Source organism: Schistocerca gregaria, chromosome 3, assembly GCF_023897955.1.
Source record: "Schistocerca gregaria isolate iqSchGreg1 chromosome 3, iqSchGreg1.2, whole genome shotgun sequence".
In the NCBI taxonomy this organism is placed as follows: Eukaryota; Metazoa; Arthropoda; class Insecta; order Orthoptera; family Acrididae; genus Schistocerca; species Schistocerca gregaria.
The window spans coordinates 522,623,923-522,642,983 of NC_064922.1; the positions used below are offsets into that span (position 1 = coordinate 522,623,923).

At 42.8% G+C, this 19,061-nt stretch overlaps 2 protein-coding genes across 2 annotated transcripts in view; both read right to left on the bottom strand.

Moving 5' to 3' along the window:
* LOC126356347 (cuticle protein 12.5-like) overlaps positions 1-19,061 on the bottom strand; it is an 87,939-nt gene that overhangs the window by 26,298 nt on the left and 42,580 nt on the right. The window lies entirely within an intron of this gene.
* LOC126356346 (cuticle protein 38-like) lies at positions 2,998-5,938 on the bottom strand. Its single transcript, XM_050007330.1, has 2 exons — positions 5,869-5,938; positions 2,998-3,376 (listed from the first exon to the last, which is right to left on the bottom strand). Exons 1-2 carry the CDS (start codon positions 5,878-5,880, stop codon positions 3,071-3,073), a joined length of 318 nt encoding a protein of 105 aa, XP_049863287.1. The 5' UTR covers positions 5,881-5,938; the 3' UTR covers positions 2,998-3,070.

Below are 19,061 nucleotides of genomic sequence, written 5' to 3' on the forward strand. Positions count from 1 at the left end.
AAAGCCCATATAGATGATGTTTCGTTGAATGGTTCACACGCTGACACCTGTTGATGGCCCAGCATTGAAATCTGCAGCAATTTGCGGAAGGATTGCACTTCTGTCGAGTTGAACAATTCTCTTCAGTCATGTTGGTACTGCTTTTTCAGGATCTTTCTCCGACCTCAGTGATGTCGGAGATCTGATGTTTTACCGGATTCCTGATATTCACGGTACACTTGTGAAATGGTCGTACGGGAATATTCCAGCTTCATCGCTATCTCGGGGATACCGTGTCACATGTCTCGCGCGCTGACAGTAACACCATGTTCAAACACACTTGAATCTTGATAACCTGCCATTGTAGCAGCAGGAACCGATCTAACTACTGCGCCAGACCTTTGTTGCCTTATATATAGGCGTTGCCGACCACAGCGCCGTATTCTGGATGTTTACATATCTCTGTATCTGAATACACATATCTGTACCAGTTTCTTTGGGGCTTCAGTGTTCATATAAACATTTTATGTATCGAGTGTGTGACTTGTGTAGAAGTTAACTCATCTACTACATGACCACGCTATTATTGTACTTGGCGCACCGTGGCCGTTACAGGAAACATGTGGTGATGTTACAGGAAATAACTACACTTGGCGACTAAAAAAAGTGTATCGCACGTGAATACTGTCAGGACATTTGTGCCTGTACTATCGAGCGGTTCACTGTCTTCTCACGAAGCACCATGATAAAAACTCTTGATAAGCTAACAGAAGCATCCTCATGCACAAGTGCAATAACATTATGGCCTCCTAATACATCTACATACTGACTCCGCAATTCACACTTCAGTGCGAGGCAGAGGATTCATCGAATCACCTTCAAGCTATTTTTCTATCATTCCATTTTCGAACAGCGAGTGAGGAAAACGTACACATAAACTTGTTGCATAAACTCCGAAGCCTTCAAGGGTCACTTGTAGTCCCTCCTTGCTCTCTCCATTTCGGTCATCATCGGCTAGCTTCTTGATCTGTTTTTAAATAAAATGTGACGTGGCGTTGTCAGTCGCAAATTTCTTGTCTTCCGTTGCTTAACTGTCTTTCTCATTAAATAACAGTGACAGTACTTTTCTGTTGCAGCTACATGGTCATGTTTGTGTCACCTTCCCTCGTAATTGATTTCATCGTAATTGTTGAAGAAACGCAGCTGAATTATTGTAAAGTAAAAGTTTTCTGCCTTTCTTATTTGTATGTCAGTTTCCTAACGGAACAGTAAATTAAGTCATGTTAAAGTTCATATGTCTAAATAAACGGAAGTCTCTAAAAAGTCACACATTAAGACAGAATAGAAAATAAATATTCAATATTTGACTGAGCCTAATGTTTCTTTTCTCATCAGATAGTTAAAATTAAAACTTAATGAAGTTCATGCAGATATAAACTTGAAGAAAATCTGTCTCTTGGCAGATCAAAGAATAAGTGCTCCTGTTCTTTTATCTCACCGTTACATTGGGTTGGTTCAAATGGCTCTGAGCACTATGCGACTTAATTTCTGAGGTCATCAGTCGCCTAGAACTTAGAACTAATTCAACCTAACTAACCTAAGGACGTTACACACATCCATGCCCGAGGCAGGATTCGAACCTGTGACTGTAGTGGTTGCTCGGTTCCAGACTGAAGCGCCTAGAACCGCACGGCCACTCCGGCCGGTCGTTACACTGGGCTTCTACATAAATGCATCCTGTCTCTTTTCGGCGCAGTGTTAAATTTCTTAAACATATCACTGTAATGTGAAAACGAATGGTTGTCATAATAAGTACTGGATGCTATGCCACTGGACAGTTAGAAAAATATCTCTTTATATTTTCGTTTCTTCCACAGCTACTCATGCAGTGTTGAGATTCGTTATTTGAATTCCAAGAACTCTGATTTGTGAATGCTCATTCTGTAACGTACTATTTGACTAAATAAAGCTTAACCAGATCAGGCTTTGGGGTTTGCAATTGGTTTGCATCTCGCCATGGCATCTGTTTTGCTTGATGTTGTTGTGTCGCCGTTCTTAGTATAATATGAAGTCTTCGTAAATCTGTGTGTTAATTTGTCGTCTTTGTTGCATTCTCCAACAGTTCAGCAAGCAAGTGAATATCACATGGATTAACTCGTACTGCAAGGGTTTGATAGACAATATTTTATCGTGTTATAAGTACAATAATACCTGCCGTACTCTTTGATATCAAGCTCGCATTCAGTCATACTTCATTTTGTATCAAGCTTGTTTTTGTATCAGTGTAATTTGCTCGCTAAGACCGATAGACTGATTTATTGATAGGTCACTAATGAAGAATTGGTTGATGCCTGGTATCCAGTTCACTGAACACAATACAAGACCAGTATAACGGCGATTTGCCGAGCGGTTCCTGCAACGACACAAGGAAATCACAGATGTTGTGCATCTGTAGACAGGTACCTACGAGAAACTATTTCTTGCATATTACAGATTTTTCACTATTGTGATTTTCATAGAAAAAAGGCAATTTTGATAACAAACCGCATAAATCGTAATTGAATTATTACTCTAAATGGAGCCACCTGCTACCAATCTTCCTGATACTAAAATTTCAGAAACTTACCCTTAACAATAGTCAAAATTTCAGATTCGACACCTTCAGGGTAGCCACCAAGGCATAACACCATGTTTCCACATGCCTCGTAGGCTACTAAGAGCCATTGTGCTGTGCCATCTTATATGTGTGCCCATTGCTGCTGGCTGAACTGTTTAGCCCATCATTAGGTTACACTGCAGATAACTGTTGAACATACCAGTCTTTCTCCAATACTTGGTGACTGCAACACTTACGTGATTTCGCCGCCTACCTCCTGGTGTTCGTCGTTTCCTGTCCGAGGCTTCTCGATTTATATTAGCTTAAGAAGTAACAGTGGCTTACCACGGCTTAAATAAGATTTAGGACAACTGCAGGACTGGAGTAATGGAGAGAAGGAATAGCGAAGCATAGATTAAATATATTCGGTTTATGAAGCCTTTATTAAATAACGATGAGTCAGAATGGGTGATACATCACTGACATTTGCCCTTCTCAGTGCACCTTGAGGATGGGAGCAGCGACAGCAGGGGCGGCGTAGGCCAGAGGGGCGTGGACGGCGGGGGCGGCGTAGGCCACAGGGGCGGCGTAGGCCACGGGGGCGGCAGCGACGGCCGGGGCGGCAAGGACGCGCGCCGTCTGCGAGATCCTGTACGTGTTGGCGATGGAGGAGGCGGCGGGCGCCACGGCCACGGGGGCGTGGGCCACAGCCACGGCGGGGGCGGCCACGGCGACGGCGGGGGCGGCGTAGCCTCCCAGGTAGCCGGCGTGGGCGGCGGCCACGGCGCACAGAAGGATCACCTGAGACAACGTGTATTTCAGAGCTCGACAGAAGGTCGTGTTGGCAGTGGTGGCAAGAGGTGGTATTCACTGGCAACAAGGTTCGACTAGAGCTACAAATATATGAAGATGTCGTCTCTGCAGAGCGAAGCCGATCAAAATAAATCAATTGGTACGCGACCTCGACTGTGATCTGTGCATTACACAACAAAAAATGAATTTTTTGTTTATGAATGAAAATTACTGTAAGAGGTAAAAAACTGTACAGAGCACAGCTGTTAAACCCTTTATTTCGTCTATAACTGTGTATTTGTTCCAGTTCCTTCAGAAGGGAGACGTAGAGACAGTAACCCTAAATAAAGAGTTAAATGCGCCACACAGCTGGGATAAGTTATTCGATAGAATAGGAATGAAGAAAATGAAATGGAATTCCTGAATACAGAACTTACAATTTCTTACAGATAGTAGGGAGTTATCGACATTGTTTTTATGACTGTATGTGTGTGTGTGTTTGTGTGTGTGTGTGGATTGTGAGATGAGTAAGGAAGTGGAGAGAGAGAGAGAAAGAGAGAGAGAGAGAGAGAGAGAGAGAGAGAGAGAATGGGAGAGAGGAAGAGAGAGAGAGAGAGGGGGGGGGGGGGCGGGAGATAAAATAGAGATCAGAATAGGTCTCTAATAACATAAAAATCCTAAAAGATGTGGCACTTTTTCAATGGCGTAAATTTGTTATACTCTCAAATCTCTTTACCAGACCATCTCATCCGGAGACTAACTAGTTGATATGAGCTCCCAATTACAGAATGTGAGGTATGCTTGTCATATTATTACTTTTACCGCCAATGAAAATCTCAGTCAAAAGCAGTAAAAATCATTGTTCCCGTAATAATTTTGTATCTAGAACATTCCTTTGTTAATGTATTAACATCTATAAATGTACTTTCCGTTCGTAGCATTTGGCTGTATGTGAATGGTTGACCAAGTAGGAATACACCTTCCAGTACTGGGCTGACTCTGCAATACGGACAGCAATCTTCCACGGAAGCTTCGGCATTCATTGTATTAGGCCGTACAATCTCCATCATAACTACTAACTACTAATGTCAACCTATATAACTTGGCACAATGGCCCTTTTTTTGGAAAATAAATCATCTGGTGGATATCTGTTTTATCCTTCCTTTGTATGGCATTGAATGAAATATTTCGCTATTCCCATTTCTTTAGTGTACTTTAACATCTCGACTTAAACAAGCAACAGACTGCGATCCGATATTGACATCCTGGTTTCATGAAACACCAACTGTTGTAAGATACCAACTGAACCCCAGGAGCATTACATACCGACACATTCCATCTGCTACACCTTTGTGCAGTTCTTCGTTCTTGCAACTACTTCGTGTCAATGTTAAGATTAAATGTTACAAAGTGACACACAAAGTGACATCTCCCAACTCAATTCAATTACTCTCTTTCAAAGCGGGTAATACCTGTTAAATTAAATTTATACGTTAGTCAGCGCTAAATTTGAATTTTAAATTAAATGAAGCGGCAGTTATACTAGTAGCAGAGAGAGACAAAGCAATGAAGAACTTGGTAGCAAAACTTCTGCCACGTAGGAAGAAAGCATACACTGTGGCATCAGGAATGGTTGGCATACCAAGACATAGAATGTCGACTGGTGATGCTGAAGATACCTAAACAAAGGGTGAAAGAGATTTTCACCATCTGGCATTGATATTTAGTTAAGAAACAAAGCTGGCGTATAGGATGAGACGAGAATATATATCCAATAGCAATTACGAAATGGGGGAACGGAGGGAGGTTTAATTACAGTTTCAGCTGACATAAATGCTGCTAGAAACAAAAGTAACGTAAATCAGTGTGGCCAGTATGGGTTTTTGAACCAAATTCACACCAAAAGCGTAAGTAGCATCTCCATCGCAATGCAGCCTCTCTGGCTGAAGTCGAGACGTAACAGAAAGAAAGAGAAACAAAAACTTCGTATGGAAGAGTTTGTAAGAAACAGAAACACTTGCTAATACGTTCAGAAGCAAAAACTTGACCGAGTAAGAGGAAGCAGAAGCGAAAAGTCCTGGACAGATACGTACTAGAATACGAGGGAGTCATACAGTTTTAATTGTCACATAAAAACAGTTACGTAAACAATTTTTTGTTTCATTGGAGTCACATGTCAGAACCCACTGGTGAAGTGGAGATGGGGTGCACCATTTCGATTTGGCTTTTCTAGCAGCGTACCGCGTTGCAGGATTGTGCTGTGTACCAAGACTGTAGACATTAATTACGTAATTTTACTTCTTTTGCAGGTGATAGTCTAAACTTTATAACTACATAGTCTAAACTTTATATCTACTCTTCATATGTGCTGACTGTTCAAAAGTATATTTTTTTCTGACAGAAAGAGCGTCACAGCAGAGGGAGACCGTTGAAGAAACAAGAGAAGAGAATTAATGGCCTGAGTCACTCGGAGGTACGTGTCGTCGCGCAGGCAACTCACCAGCTTGTACATGTTGTGATGAGAGTTGTTGTCCGGCGAGAGCAACAGGTGCCGCAGCCAGGTTCGCCGTCGGTATATATAGCGGGCGGGAGCTGTGGGGCCTGCGAGCCACGCCCTCCTCCTCTGCCTCTACACGGCCACAGCTCCCGCAGACGGTGCTCTTGATCCACTTTGCGCTCTGGTTCAGCGTTTGCCGATTGCGAATCCGAAGTGGCAGACTAGGTCAACCCACCGCGTCTGTGTTAATTTGTAACTGTACGCCCACCTTGCCCTTGGTGGCGTACTCGATATCACCCCAAGTTGGTGACAGCAGAGAGGTTAGTGGGTGCTGTTCCCATGTTGAAGTCTTAGAAGTTGTATGCTATATTTGCCAGATTATGGCGTACATAGCCTGTGTCATGATGAGTAGACTTAGTTTCTTATTATGTTACATCCACTGTCCCTAAAAGTTCCTTCACTAATTTCTAACAGAATGTGATCCTCCTCCCAAGTATCTGTACGCATCTGCAATTAAAACCCACTTTAGAATTTGTGTAGACTGAAACAACAAGTGAAAATTTGTACGAAGGCGGGAATAAAAAAATGTTCAAAGGTGTGTTCAAAATGTTCAAATGTGTGTGAATCTTATGGGACTTAACTGATAAGGTCATCAGTCCGTAAACGTACACACTACTTAACCTAAATTATCCTAAGGACAAACACACACACCCATGCCCGAGGCAGAACTCGAACCTCCGCCGGAACCAGCCACACAGTCCATGCCTGCAGCGCCTTAGAGCGATTTTCTTTCTTCTTTTTTTTTTTTTTTGTTCGTTTTTGTTCGTTGCATTTTCTCGGTGCAGACGTCGCGAGACACCCGTGGAATTTCGTCGTTGATTAATTAACTCAGTTGTATTTTAATTACAGAGGGCAGCTAACCATCTGACCTAACACGCTGAGCTATCCTGACGGCAAATTGTGTCCTGGACCGAGAATCGGACTCGGGACCTTTGCCTTTCGCGGACAAGTGCTCTACGAACTGAGCTACCCAAGAACAACCTAAATTGTCCTAAGGACAAACATACACACATCCATGCCCGATGGAGGACTTGAACGTTCGCCAGGATCAGCCGCACAGTCCATGTCTGCAGCGAATGAGACCTCCCGGCGGGCCTACTAGGGAGGTGCGTTAGCCACTAAGCCACTTGGCAAAGCGGTTCGTAAACGACCCAGATTCAGACTTCCACTGTGTGCTTTAAATTCTCCCTTCCACACGTACAGAAATGCTGAGGCTCTCCATGTTCTGGAACAGCACCCAAAAACTAGGTGGAGGTACCTATACAAACAAAAAGACACAATTTCAGGGACTTTATTGGTCTCATCAAGAATTTGTATGAATTTGAAATAAACTGGGCGGCGGTGATAATCTGTATCGACGAGGGAGACCTACCAGAGTAATCCGTATAGTTGCGTCAACTTCTTTGTCAAGATGGGTTAGCGGCTAACGTAAGTGCCTCGTAAGCGGGAGAACCGGGTTCGATTCCGGGCCTTGGTAAAAATTTTGACTCACTGCTTCATTCTATACACATCTCTATAAGGCCAGGAAAGTCTCTGAAGTAGTGTCATTTCATCCACATTAGAAAATTCAAATTGCGCCATTTCCCCATCATTTGTTATCAGCTATACTGGTTAGACAGAGTATTCATCTGAGCAGGAAGGATAGCAAATCACAAAAGTTTGCCGTATCACCATAGACATTGTAGTAAAGATGCTGGAGTAAATTATTACTGTATTTGGAGCTATAAGAAAGGAAATTTAGTTTACGTAGCTGCCATCTCTGGCGACCACAATGGCAGGAACCCGGCCGGAACCGCAGACGTCACGGCTATCCTAGATGACTGATTCGGGTAGGGGCGTTCCAGTATCTTGGCTACCCGTGGGCAAGATATCTAGAGAATGTTCTGTCTAGGTCACAAGCGAACATTCTGCGCATCGGTTAGGCCAGGACAGCAAGGGCAACAGGCGATCTTGCTTGTCTTGTTGAAAGACAGTGTCAAGCAGATCTCGACGACAGAGCTACCAGCGGGGTCAGGGATTTCGTCTGCCTCGTGATGACTGCGTGTTGTTTGATGTCCTTAGGTTAGTTAGTTTTAAGTACACTCCTGGAAAGGAAAAAAGAACACATTGACACCGGTGTGTCAGACCCACCATACTTGCTCCGGACACTGCGAAAGGGCTGTACAAGCAATGATCACACGCACGGCACAGTGGACACACCAGGAACCGCGGTGTTGGCCGCCGAATGGCGCTAGCTGCGCAGCATTTGTGCACCGCCGCCATCAGTGTCAGCCAGTTTGCCGTGGCATACGGAGCTCCATCGCAGTCTTTAACACTGGTAGCATGCCACGACAGCGTGGACGTGAACCGTATGTGCAGCTGACGGACTTTGAGCCAGGGCGTATAGTGGGCATGCGGGAGGCCGGGTGGACGTACCGCCGAATTGCTCAACACATGGGGCGTGAGGTCTCCACAGTACATCGATGTTGTCGCCAGTGGTCGGCGGAAGGTGCACGTGCCCGTCGACCTGGGACCGGACCGCAGCGACGCACGGATGCACGCCAAGACCGTAGGATCCTACGCAGTGCCGTAGGGGACCGCACCGCCACTTCCCAGCAAATTAGGGACACTGTTGCTCCTGGGGTATCGGCGAGGACCATTCGCAACCGTCTCCATGAAGCTGGGCTACGGTCCCGCACACCGTTAGGCCGTCTTCCGCTCACGCCCCAACATCGTGCAGCCCGCCTCCAGTGGTGTCGCGACAGGCGTGAATGGAGGGACGAATGGAGACGTGTCGTCTTCAGCGATGAGAGTCGCTTCTGTCTTGGTGCCAATGATGGTCGTATGCATGTTTGGCGCCGTGCAGGTGAGCGCCACAATCAGGACTGCATACGACCGAGGCACACAGGGCCAACCGGCAAGGGAACTTGCTGTTCCAACAGGACAATGCACGTCCGCATGTATCCCGTGCCACCCAACGTGCTCTAGAAGGTGTAAGTCAACTACCCTGGCCAGCAAGATCTCCGGATCTGTCCCCCATTGAGCATGTTTGGGACTGGATGAAGCGTCGTCTCACGCGGTCTGCACGTCCAGCACGAAAGCTGGTCCAACTGAGGCGCCAGGTGGAAATGGCTTGGCAAGCCGTTCCACAGGACTACATCCAGCATCTCTACGATCGTCTCGATGGGAGAATAGCAGCCTGCATTGCTGCGAAAGGTGGATATACACTGTACTAGTGCCGACATTGTGCATGCTCTGTTGCCTGTGTCTATGTGCCTGTGGTTCTGTCAGTGTGATCATGTGATGTATCTTGCTCCAGGAATGTGTCAAGAAAGTTTCCCCTTCCTGGGACAATGAATTCACGGTGTTCTTATTTCAATTTCCAGGAGTGTAGTTCTAAGTTGTAGGGGACTGATGACCATGGATGTTAAGTCCCGTAGTGCTCAGAGCTATTTTTAGAGGTACGAGCGTGGAGACTACAGCACTGTAACACTTGCTGTCCAAATTAACAACTGACTGCAGCAGGGATGGTCGTGTTGTGTATCCAGTGACACCTTGTACCATCACACTGCGCACTGGGAGCTTATGACGAAAACCAGTAGTGTCTGGTTCTGCGTGCGCTGTGCACAGACTCTGGTCTCGTATGAAAAGAGCACGTGTTACCATTCCTGTAAGCAGTTTTGTTGTTGGGCGCACTACTGTTGCTTCATCTCTCTTTGCCGGTGCGTTTAGAGAAGCTGCAACATCTGTTACCTCAAGGCCGTTGAGGTCCTCCATCAAGTTGAGTGTGCCACACCTGTAAAATTTGTGTACTATATCTGCATCGACACGTTCTCCGCAACGCACCGGTGCATGGCTGAGGGTACCTTGTACCACTACTATTCAATTCCTTTCCTGTTACACTATCAAAAAGAGCGACGGAAAAACGACTGTCTATATGCCTTTCTATGAACCCTTAAATCTCGAATCTTATCTTCATATTCCTTATGCGCAGTGTATTCTCCAATAAACCGAAGCCGATCATTCGCCTCCCCTACCACAGTTCCATTTCACATAGCTTTGCAGCGATACGATAGATATTTAAACGACTTGACTGCAACAAGCAGCAAACTAGTAATATTGTAACCGAACATTACAAGTTTGTTGTTCCTACTCATTGGCATAGAATTACATTTTTCCACATTTAGAGCTAGACATGGTATCCCAGTCAATACGTTTGACGTCGTGCTTTGTTTGTTCACAATCGAGGTGAATTGATGTTGCGCAAAAGAATTACTGAGGTACGGATTTTTGTTGCAAAGTATTTGGAGGGACACCAGGAATATCCAACTAGTTTAAAACTCTGTTTTACAGTTTACAATATCGTCCGAATTCACGGCGCTGTCAGTCGATCTGTAGAAGACAGTTTCGCCTGCAGTTTGTTTCTGAATGACGTATTCGATTACACGGTGTTTTTCCTTCCACACCCTCCATTGCTGCAAGTAAAGAACGCACAAGTTAATAAAATCTCAGGTAGAAGAACCATGACGACCAGACGGTAAAGCAAAGACGGATGTAAAAGAATATGAAAAATTAAAAAGGTGGGAAAGGCACAGCCAGGCTGAACCACTTAACAAGAGCAACCATGGGTCCCCTGAGTGGGACAGGTGACCGGGCACCACTCCGAATTACCAAATGACCAACGACGCCAATTCGCCCTAGGTCACTGAGAAGAACAGAAATCACTTTCTCTAGTAAAACGTAAAACCACATCATCCACTTCGGCATCACCCAGTAGCACCAGAAGAAGTTTGTCAGCAAGTTTAAAGTTGCGCCATAAGGTTGCCAAATTAGAGCATTCCTGTACTATGTGGCCCACCGTTAGGCGGGAACACACTAATAGTGGGGTGGATCTGCAGGGTGCAAGATGAGGCTGTGGTTCAGCCAAGTGCAGCCCTATGAGAAACTGACCTAGAACAGTAGGTTCCCTGTGAGAAGCACAAAGGGAAGACTGCCATATGCTCGTGATCTCCTTTATGGTTAGGAGTTTAACTGGAAAATCAAGGGTACACCTCTCCATATCCCAAATCTCCGACAAATGATGTACAATTGCAGTATCGTCGTCCCTAAAACAGGCGTATTGATAACTAACTTTCACAACCAGTCTACATATTCGTTCCCTGGGATTCCAATGCGACCCATATGAAGAAGACTTACCGAACGGTTTGCTGGACGTCATACAGGAGATCTTGGATAGCAACCACCAATGGATATCGAGGATAGCACTGGTCGATAGCCTGGAGATTACTCAGGTGGTCACTGCCATTTAAGAACATCTCGCTGGTGTAATAATGGAGGTGGTTGAGGATGTAGTAAGAAGTATAGTTCACAGCACCTTAAATGTGTGTGGGCAAAACTGGTTCATCCATCAACATTAGGGCAATCGGTATGTACCATTTCTCAGCCTGGAAATGCATCAAGGTAGATCAGAAACAAATGGTGAAAAACAATGGAGTCAACAGAGTCTTTCGGTCGATAGGATAGGTCGAAACAGATCACAGGACATGGTACACACTATTGTTTTCACAAAACTCATTATCACAGCACCTGCTTACATATATACTCCGCCAAGAAAATATTGCAGTTCCTGGTCTTTTAATTCAAATAAAATCATTTGGAGGAGCTGTTATAGCTTCATCTGCTACATTGTAATATTCAGTCAGTGCATTCTGTGCAGGTGTATACCCAATCGCAGGCAGCATCATTTAAGGTAACAAATCCAAAAACACACACACACAGACACAACTGGAAATATCCAGGATTGGTAAAACGAACTTGTGGATCAGCTAACATCCTCTGACTCCGCAATTATTTATTTAAATATCAATTTGCGATTGGTCTGAAAACAGCTATCTTGATATCTGCCCAATTTCTCTCTGTGTTTCTCTTATTCTCTTGAGCATTTGTGCAAAATATCATGTCCCACATTCAGCGTGTATATGCATCAAGTCTCTAGAGAAACCGGAATGATCCTATCCTTAACCTATCTCTAAATCATAGTTGCCTTTTATGCTATTTCGTTAATCTCAGCGCTTCCTGCATTAGGAGAGAGATGAATATTTGGAAGGATAAAAATCAGGAAACGATTTCCTTTGTGTCTCTTCTAGAGTACTTCATCTGTAGAAGGTCAATGAATACCATAAACACAAATTTCAAAAGAACCCTTTCATTATAGAATACATAAGAAATGACATACTTCAGCAGAAGCAAGACAACCTATAAGTACGTTATGTGGTGAAGTACAATCTAAGTATTGAATTTCTTCACAGTCCTTACAGAAATTGCGGCGCTGTTCCTCTGTGATCTTCACAGTTTCAGATGTTACTATCCCAGGGTGGGTCGTGCTGCAATCAGTCTATAGGTACGCTACTGACCACAAAGACTCTTCTGGCTGAGCGTATCTTACGTAGGTCTAAGGCCTAGTAAGTTCTATTGCCTTCTTCGCAGAGGTCGCACCTAACAACACATCAGTGTATCTGAATATTTGTAAAATTATTATTTGGACAGGTTCATTCCGTTACAGCGGTCGAATTGTGGGCGCTGAAACTGTCTATTGGTGTAATTACGTGAGCTGAAACCAAATATCTTCTTCTGTTCGTTTACCCGTTTCTATGCAAACCACGAATGACTTTGAACCGTAGAGGTAGGACATTACGTCACATTACATGGAGGTAGGACATAACGTTACAAACTTGAAGCCGACGTCTGCCATTTTATATAGACCAATACATTAGGTTAACCACTTTTATACCTCCATAGATCACCGCGGTGATACGTACCTGTGATGTGACATAGATGGGCCCCAGCCCGATTTCGACCTTTTGGGATATCTGTCGACTTTTGCGGCTGTACCCCAAATAGCATCAGGCTGTTTGATTCTGCGGAGACGTAGTGGATTCAACAAAAATGCCAGCTTGCGTCGTTGACGGTTGTACTAATCGATATGATCACAATCTAAAGTTTAAAGGTATCACAGTTCATTCGTAAGTGGAACCATTGAAGCAATATTTTCTTTTGTATATATGATTATGGTTGCGCTGTTTACTTCTATTCATCCAACCTCAAACGTTCCGACATACGAGCCACACTGTGTGAATGGTCTCGTCCCCGCACAACACACGGTTACCTGACCGCGCTTATTGTTGGTCTAGCATCTCATGCCCAAAATTCCACCCACCGATAATTATTCATTGTTCACATTTCCTCCCTCTTTAAACAAGATTCTGGCTAGTTGGAGATAGGGGTCATATATATATGTGTGTGTGTGTATGTGTGTATGATTATACGAATGTGTGTGTGTCTGCTTTGCCTTCTTTCTGAAGAAGGCTTTGGCCGAAAATTAATGTGAATGCTCTCGCTATCGTTCTTGCTTGCTGCTCAGCATGTGAGTAGCAGTCTGTCTGCTCTAGTGTATAGTTATTCCCTCATAAAGCTAATTGTAAATACCCCACTGCACCTCAACAAGCACAATGATATACATAATTACAATACCAGAAGAAAAAAAGATATTCTTGACGCCACATTAAGATTGTCTGTAGAACAAATAGTGATCCACAAAGCTGTAACTAACAGTTTTGATCACTTATCCAATCAAAAGTTTTCATCACTTCCCCAGTGATATAAAGTGCCTGACAGACAGAAAAGTAAAATTTAAAACGAAACTGAAAACATTTCTCTTTGATAACTCCTCCTACTCTTCAGAAAGCTGTCTGTTATTCTAATATGTAAATGGTGACGGGTAGGAATTACGGACTAACATCTGTCTGTCTTTAATTAAAAAACACAAATCTAATAAATGATGAGAAGGAGACATATTTACAAAAAAACAATTATTTGAATTTAAAATGACTCGTTCCACATCATTATGATTTATTATGGAAATGACACTTGGAACACAGAAGTGACTAACTAATCAACTATTGGTATATCATAATCGATGGAAGAGACATATACTTCGGAAACTTCAAAATTAAATTCAAAAATGATCTGAAGCAGATGGTCAAAGTAGCCATACGTTCCAATTGTGGTATGTTTGGATATTCCTGAAAAATTGACAGAGTTACTGGCGAGAAATATTTCGGGAAAATAAGCAAACAGGATATTGTAGAAAAGGTAGGCCTGTATGTTACACAGGTTTGGATATCATTACTAAAAAACGACTTACATACATGTTAAAGCAAAATATTCAGTTGACGTGATCTAATGGTTTGATATGATTCCCTTAATCACTGTTATAGTATTGCACAATACCGGAACAGGCATAACAAATTATATCTTTTTTTACCTTGTAAATTGCTAGTTCTGATCAAACACTAAATGACGCGTCAGATATAAGATTTCAAAGTGAGAAGATGTCTAATCTACAGTGAAACTAATGCACTGACAATATAATACACGTAAAAGAAGCTGCATGGAGGTACTGCTCCATGTTGTTCTGTTCTTTGACGTTTCACGTTGATGATATGCACATATACGATAGCATGCCTTGCGTCTTCCGTCATTGCACGTGTTTTAGACTTTTTTTTTGCAAATTGCAACATTAAAAACGTTGTGCATAAAAAGTGAAAGCTGTACCAGTTTAATTGCTACCGATAGAAATATGATAAAAATGGAATTAATTGGATTACAGAAGTACTCTTTCCACGTCACTTCTTTCTAATCTTGTTTATTCGAAATATAACTACAAAAATAAGTTACATTAACGAGGCCAGATGTGTCGTATTACTTAAGCAAATACGCACTTAAGAACAGAAAAACGTTCGAAATTGTCTTCGTGACACTACGTTATTCACGAAAACACTGTAATTTTAATATTCAAAACAGTTGTTGCGTGTACATGACAGCAACAACGAAGAAAAAGCCTTCGTAAATAGTAGTCCACTAATGTTTTGAGCTAATGTTTTGAGCCTCGACCACTCTGACAAGGTACGGCCTAAGTCTGTAGTGCTATCTCCATGCTGTTACCAGCAAGACCCATAAGCACAGTTATCACTGGTGAGCGTAATAAAATTCTCAAATACACTAAATTATTAATTGCGTAATTTTTATTCAATTTAGGCTCCTCTTGAATAATAAAACTGCTGATATTTTACTGATATACACTGTCAGAAAACTATGGTTTGAAAATAATTCTAAGAATCGCAGTTAATATCACTGCTCGTAAACTGGATAAGTCAGAGACTAAACACCACTTTCCTTTAGCATCGTAAGCTTTATAAATTTTCAGTCAGTAGGAATCAACGATCTTCCTGATTTCACACACATATGAGAATAAATAAACTGGAGTCATCAATTTTCAAAATAATTACTACTTTAACATTGCCTTTTTAGGCGGCACAAAAAGTTTTATTCTGTAAGAGTATACACAGATGACTGTCGTGTAGTGCCAATTATTTCAATGTACATCTGCCATCAAGCGTGGCTTTTTCAGAGCAGTTAACACTGAACTCTGACATAGACCTGAGGATTCAACACTAAATTTTCGTTTATGAAACATAATTTCATTGTTGAAAACGTGGGCCGCAGTATCTAAGAGAAGCTGCCAGCATCTTCTTGCTGGGTACGACCGTCGGCTCCCTGAGTCTGCATCCGGCAACTTCAACATTCGGGAACAGGTGGAAGATACCTTCCGCAGCCGCTTAACTGCTGCGCCGCTCAGAAACTTAAAACACGACAAACACACTCATTTGTATGTTTCAAAACAGTAATTAACATGATGTACACAAACACTGTCTGTGTTGTACCTTAGTTAACATTCATGTTAAATAACTTCAGGCTAACACTTGCCATAAGTCGTTACGGCTGTATTTATTTATGCTGTAAAAAGCCCTGTATTACCACAAGCTCTAGGAATTACTCAATACGTGAGTGTGGTTGAGAATTACTCGTTACTAACAGGACATTTTTTCTTTTAGTCATAAGTCTTCTGACTGGTTCGACACGGCCCGCCACGAATTCCACCCCTGTGCCTATCTCCTCATTTCAAAGCATCACTTGGAACCTACTTCCTATATTATTTGCTTTGCGTATTCCATTCATCTACAGTTATTGCCCTTAACAGTTCCCCTTTTTTTTTTTTTTGGTCATCAGTCTACTGACTGGTTTGTTGCGGCCCGCCACGAATTCCTTTCTTGTGCTAACCTCTTCATCTCAGAGGATCACTTGCAACCTACGTCCTCAATTATTTGCTTGAAGTATTCCAATCTCTGTCTTCCTCTACAGTTTTTGCCCTCTACAGCTCCCTCTAGTACCATGGAAGTCATTCCCTCATGTCTTAGCAGATGTCCTATCATCCTGTCCCTTCTCCTTATCAGTCTTCTCCACATATTCCTTTCCTCTCCGATTCTGCGTAGAACCTCCTCATTCCTTACCTTATCAGTCCACCTAATTTTCAACATTCGTCTATAGCACCAAATCTCAAATGCTTCGATTCTCTTCTGTTCCGGTATTCCCTCAGTCCATGTTTCACTACCATACAATGCTGTACTCCAGACGTACATCCTCAGAAATTTCTTCCTCAAATTAAGGCCGGTATTTGATATTAGTAGACTTCTCTTGGCCAGAAATGCATTTTTTGCCATAGCAAGTCTGCTTTTGATGTCCTCCTTGCTCCGTCCGTCATTGGTTATTTTACTGCCTAGGTAGCAGAATTCCTTAACTTCATTGACTTCGTGAACATCAATCCTGATGTTAAGTTTCTCGCTGTTCTCATTTCTACTACTTCTCATTACCTTCGTCTTTCTCCGATTTACTCTCAAACCATACTGTGTACTCATTAGACTGTTCATTCCGTTCAGCAGATCATTTAATTCTTCTTCACTTTCACTCAGGATAGCAATGTCATCAGCGAATCGTATCATTGATATCCTTTCACCTTGTATTTTAATTCCACTCATGAACCTTTCTTTTATTTCCATCATTGCTTCCTCGATGTACAGATTGAAGAGTAAGGGCGAAAGGCTACAGCCTTGCCTTACTCCCTTCTTAATACGAGCACTTCGTTCTTGATCGTCCACTCTTATTATTCCCTCTTGGTTGTTGTACATATTGTATATGACCCGTCTCTCCCTATAGCTTACCCCTACTTTTTTCAGAATCTTGAACAGCTTGCACCATTTTATATTGTCGAACGCTTTTTCCAGGTCGACAAATCCTATGAACGTGTCTTGATTTTTCTTTAGCCTTGCTTCCATTATTAGCCGTAACGTCAGAATTGCCTCTCTCGTGCCTTTACTTTACCTAAAGCCAAACTGATCGTAACCTAGCGCATTCTCCATTTTCTTTTCCATTCTTCTGTATATTATTCTTGTAAGCAGCTTCGATGCATGAGCTGTTAAGCTGATTGTGCGATAATTCTCGCACTTGTCAGCTCTTGCCGTCTTCGGAATTGTGTGGAAGATGCTTTTCCGAAAGTCAGATGGTATGTCGCCAGACTCATATATTCTACACATCAACGTGAATAGTCGTTTTGTTGCCACTTCCCCTAATGATTTTAGAAATTCTGATGGAATGTTATGTATCCCTTCTGCCCTATTTGACCGTAAGTCCTCCAAAGCTCTTTTAAAATCCGATTCTAATACTGGATCCCCTATCTCTTCTAAATCGACTCCTGTTTCTTCCTCTATCACATCAGACAAATCTTCACCCTCATAGAGGCTTTCAATGTATTCTTTCCACCTTTCTGCTCTCTCCTCTGCATTTAACAGTGGAATTCCCGTTACACTCTTAATGTTACCACCGTTGCTTTTAATGTCACCAAAGGTTGTTTTGACTTTCCTGTATGCTGAGTCTGTCCTTCCAACAATCATATCTTTTTCGATGTCTTTACATTTTTCCTGCAGCCATTTCGTCTTAGCTACCCTGCACTTCCTATTTATTTCATTCCTCAGCGACTTGTTTTTCTGTATTCCTGATTTTCTCGGAACATGTTTGTACTTCCTCCTTTCATCAATCAACTGAAGTATTTCTTCTGTTACCCATGGTTTCTTCGCAGCTACCTTCTTTGTACCTACGTTTTCCTTCCTAACATCCGTGATGGCCCTTTTTAGAGACGTCCATTCCTCGTCAACTGTACTGCCTACTGCGCTATTCCTAATTGCTGTATCTATAGATTTAGAGAACTTCAAACGTATCTCGTCATTCCTTAGAACTTCCGTATCCCACTTCTTAGCGTATTGATTCTTCCTGACTAATGTCTTGAACTTCAGCCTACTCTTCATCACTACTATATTGTGATCTGAGTCTATATCTGCTCCTGGGTACGCCTTACAATCCAGTATCTGATTTCGGAATCTCTGTCTGACCATGATGTAATGTAATTTAAATCTTCCCGTATCTCCCAGCCTTTTCCAAGTATTACCTCCTCCTCTTGTGATTCTTGAACAGGGTATTCGCTATTACTAGCTGAAACTTGTTACAGAACTCAATTAGTCTTTCTCCTCTTTCATTCCTTGTCCCAAGCCCATATTCTCCTGTAACCTTTTCTTCTACTCCTTCCCCTACAACTGCATTCCAGTAGCCCATGGCTATTAGATTTTCGTCCCCCTTTACATACTGCATTACCCTTTCAATATCCTCATACACTTCCTCTATCTGTTCATCTTCAGCTTGCAACGTTGGCATGTATACCTGAACTATCGTTGTCGGTGTTGGTCTGCTGTCGATTCTGATTAGAACAACCCGGTCACTGAACTGTTCACAGTAACACACGCTCTGCCCTACCTTCCTATTCATAACGAATCCTACACCTGTTATACCATTTTCTGCTGCTGTTCATATTACCCGATACTCATCTGACCAGAAATCCTTGTCTTCCTTCCACTTCACTTCACTGACCCCTACTATATCTAGATTGATTCTTTGCATTTCCCTTTTCAGATTTTCTAGTTTCCCTACCACGTTCAAGCTTCTGACATTCCACGCTCCGTCTCGTAAAACATTATCCTTTCGTTGAATCAGTTCCCTCTAGCACCATGAAAGTCATTCCCTGATGTCTCTGTGATCGAGCGGTTCTAGGGGCTTCAGTCCGGAACCACGCGACTGTTACGGTCACAACTTCGAATCCTGCCTCGGGCATGGATGTGTGTGATGTCCTTAGGTTAGATAGGTTTAAGTAGTTC